Raw genomic sequence first — 3793 nt, forward strand, 5'->3', positions numbered from 1 at the left:
ATCAATATTAATCATGTGATCGTGTTAAAAGATTTTATGATATCATTTTCATTATTACCTTTTTAATTTTAATTTTTTTGAATCTTTTTAAATTTCAATTTTAATTTAAAAAATCTTTTAATTTTATTTTTTTATCACAATATGAGGTTAATAGGTTGTTCTCGCGTTCTCGTAAATCACAAGGGTTCTCGTTTGAACCCTTATATATATATATATATAGTTAGGTTATTGATGTATATGTTATTGATGTTCTTCATCTACTTTATAGATATGCATTTGTTTCTTGACTAACGTTTTGAACTGCTTCTACAGTTGTCTTGATGTCCATTTCGAGGCTAAATAATATCACGTTCATGTTCATATTTATATGGTTTTGAAAGGCGAATTGTGTAGTATTTAAGCTTTAGATACTTGTAATAAAAGTATGATAAAAGAAAAACAAAAACRGATCGAGATGCCCTCATGTGAGATGGCACGTGAGGGGCACTTAACGGCTGAACCTGACAACYGCAAACAACAAGAACGAAATCCGCATGAAACGAAAATCACAAGGTTATTGGTGTAATTTCCGAACTTCATGGATTAAAAACCCAAATTTTGGTAAACCACATTGACGCTCTAAAAAATAAAAACCCTAGGAATGATATCAAAGTTAGAATACCACGTAATGATAGCAAGTGATTAAACTTTCCAATGAAAAAGTCGACGATTCACATAAAAAATGAACATTTAAAAAGAACACTTCAAACCTTCATATACTATACGTTATAATCATATATCAATTTAGTCTCAATTAAATTAATGACATATCCATTTAGTCTCCTAAAAATTAATCACATATCAATTTAGACTCACAGAAACTAACTTGTATAGAGGCTTAATCAAATGAGAACTATTTTGTTGTGGTAACCGTGAGATCCAATATCAAACACAAATTAAAGGTTAAATTAAGAAATTAATAATTTTGGTAATTTTAGCCTAAAATATTAATTAAAGGCATTTTAGAGATTTTATAAATATCCTCTCTCTGTCGAATCTTATTCGACGAACCTTATTCCGATGAACCTTATGTGAACACAAAATACACACTGTGATACCTACAAATGATATTCATTGTAATACCCAGATATACATACAAGATGCACAATGTGATACCCTTTATAAAACAATGAAAATAACGAAAATGCACATTATGATACATTTGTGATACACGTGAAACATTGTGAACATTATCACTATGATACATTTTGATTCACAAACGTCTTTAAAATATGATGTAAGGTAATTGATATACTAGGTAACTAGTTTTAATTAAACATTTTCTTCTAGAAAATTTAATTAAATATTTTGATTAGTTGTCAAAAATAGAATTACTATATTACTCTTTTAACTTATTTAAAAAAAATATCCTTAAATATCTCAAACGAGTAGTTTATATTGGATTTTATAATTACCACAAACTAATCAGTTATCCTTTTAATGAGCCCCCTCTCTCTCTCTCTCTCTATATATATATATATATGGTTGTATCAAAACAACATAATCAAAATAAGAGAACATGAATAACGTCTATAACACATAGTATTTTAGACTAAAAAAACATATTTGATTCAGATTCAAACAATGCTCATAGGTCGTCGTACCAATTGTGCGTGCACGTCCCTACATTGAACGAACCTCGACCACATGTAATTTTTAGTCTAAAACCACATATTATATAGTCGTTCTTGTGTGTTTATTTTATTTTGATCTTTTTTGTTTGAACCCTCTTTCTGTCTCTATATATGTATGTGTCTGCCACCATCACATATGCTTCAAACCAGTGCCGGCCATGGATAACGAGGTCGGAGTTGTGGTGATAGTAGTACCTTTTGTAGCACAAGGTCATCTCAACCAACTTCTCCACCTCTCTCGTCTCCTTTCTTCTTACAATCTACCCGTCCATATCGTCGGCACCACCACCCACAATCGCCAAGCAAAGCTTCGTATCCATGGCTGGGATCCCACCTCCACTGCAAATATCCATTTCCATGAATATCAAACACCCCAATTCCAATCTCCTCCTCCCAACCCTAATGCCTCCACAGAATTCCCCATACACCTTATCCCATCATTCCAAGCATCAAGTCTTCTTCGTGAACCTTTTTCAAAACTATTGGCCGGAATTTCTCCGACCGCCAGGCGAGTCATCGTTGTTCATGACCACCTGATGAGCACGGTTGTTCAAGACGTTGTTTCATATCAAAACGTCGAAGCGTATTCCTTTCACTGTGCTTCGGCTTTCACAACATTCTCGTTCGTTTGGGAAGAGAAAGGAAAGCCATGTTTGGATGTTAAATCCTATACGCAACTTTCAAAGATCCCTGATAGTCTTTATGAGATTGCACCAGAAGATTTTTTCGAGTTCATTATGCGTAATGATGACTGCAAGAGGTTTAATTCAGGCAATGTTCATGATGCCTGCAAAGTCGTTGATGGCAAATTCCTTGACTTTCTTTCGAAAGAAGGAATCAGTGGAAGTACAAAGCAGTGGGCAATGGGTCCTTTCAATCCCGTCGCCATAAGCGATAACAGTAACCCTAGCAAACGTCACGRAYCACTAGAGTGGCTTGATAAGCAAGCTACAGACTCGGTGATATACGTTTCATTTGGGACGACGATTTCACTATCTGATGAACAGATTCAAGAACTTGCTATTGGCATAGAGAACGCTAAGCAAAGCTTTATATGGGTGTTACGAGATGCTGAYAGAGGAGATATATTTGAAGGTGAAGTCAGGAGAATTGAACTGCCAAWAGGGTTTGAAGAGAGAGTTGAAGAGAAAGGACTGGTGGTTCGAGAATGGGCACCACAATTAGAGATACTGGCTCACCCTGCAACTGGTGGYTTCATGACTCAYTGTGGTTGGAATTCGAGCATGGAGAGCATCACAATGGGAGTTCCCATGGCTGCATGGCCGATGCATTCGGACCAACCAAGAAACGCAACCCTAATAACAGAGGTGCTGAAGATTGGCATAAGTGTAAGGGATTGGGAGCATCGCGGTGAGGTGGTGAAGTCTGCAACGATCATGAACACCATACAAAAGTTGATGGCTTCAAATGAAGGAGATGAGATAAGGAAGAGAGCTGCAAAACTTGGTGATGACGTAAGGCAATCCGTGGACGAAGGTGGAGTGACACGCAAAGAGATAGATTCGTTTATTGCTCATATCACTCGATAAAGACACACATGTGATGTATGGTTAAAATCTTGAAATCCCAAAATTGAAAATTAAGCAAACGCCATATTTTTATGTAATTAATTGAAGCTTGACAATTGCGACATGCATTCACCTAACACAACTTCAATTATTTGTTGATATTTTTCTTTTAACGATTATAGATGGACCACCATGCATCCCATAATTATAAAATAAATATATAACCGTAAGGGTATCCAAAGGTCAAAAGTACCAAAAAGTCCTACGTTCTAATCCAAGGAGGAATAAAAATCCCCCTATGGCCACAGAGATTCAAATGCGGTGACTCCGGGCTATCTGCAAAGCAGGAGTGGTCGTCCTGGGATTAGTCGGCTCGTATAGCGGGTTGGATATCAGGTTAATAAAAAATAAGTATATATATATATATATATATATACATACATACTAGAAGCGTACTCGCGCAATGCAGCGAGATACATCGTGATTTTAATATTCATTTTATTCTTTATCTCAGTCGATGTTATAATATGACTTTATGTGATTTTGAGAAACCGATTATGTTTTTATTTTTGAATAAAAGTTTGACAAAAA

General features: G+C 35.5%; 1 protein-coding gene across 1 annotated transcript; it reads left to right on the plus strand.

Annotated features, from left to right (window-relative positions):
* Positions 1-1817: 1817 nt before the first annotated feature.
* Positions 1818-3292, plus strand: LOC112513140 (zeatin O-xylosyltransferase-like). Its single transcript, XM_025119300.1, has one exon. It carries the CDS (start codon positions 1832-1834, stop codon positions 3221-3223), a length of 1392 nt encoding a protein of 463 aa, XP_024975068.1. The 5' UTR covers positions 1818-1831; the 3' UTR covers positions 3224-3292.
* The last annotated feature ends 501 nt before the right edge of the window (positions 3293-3793 follow it).

Source organism: Cynara cardunculus (assembly GCF_001531365.2).
Source record: "Cynara cardunculus var. scolymus isolate 2C chromosome LG 5, CcrdV1, whole genome shotgun sequence".
Classification (NCBI taxonomy): domain Eukaryota; kingdom Viridiplantae; phylum Streptophyta; class Magnoliopsida; order Asterales; family Asteraceae; genus Cynara; species Cynara cardunculus.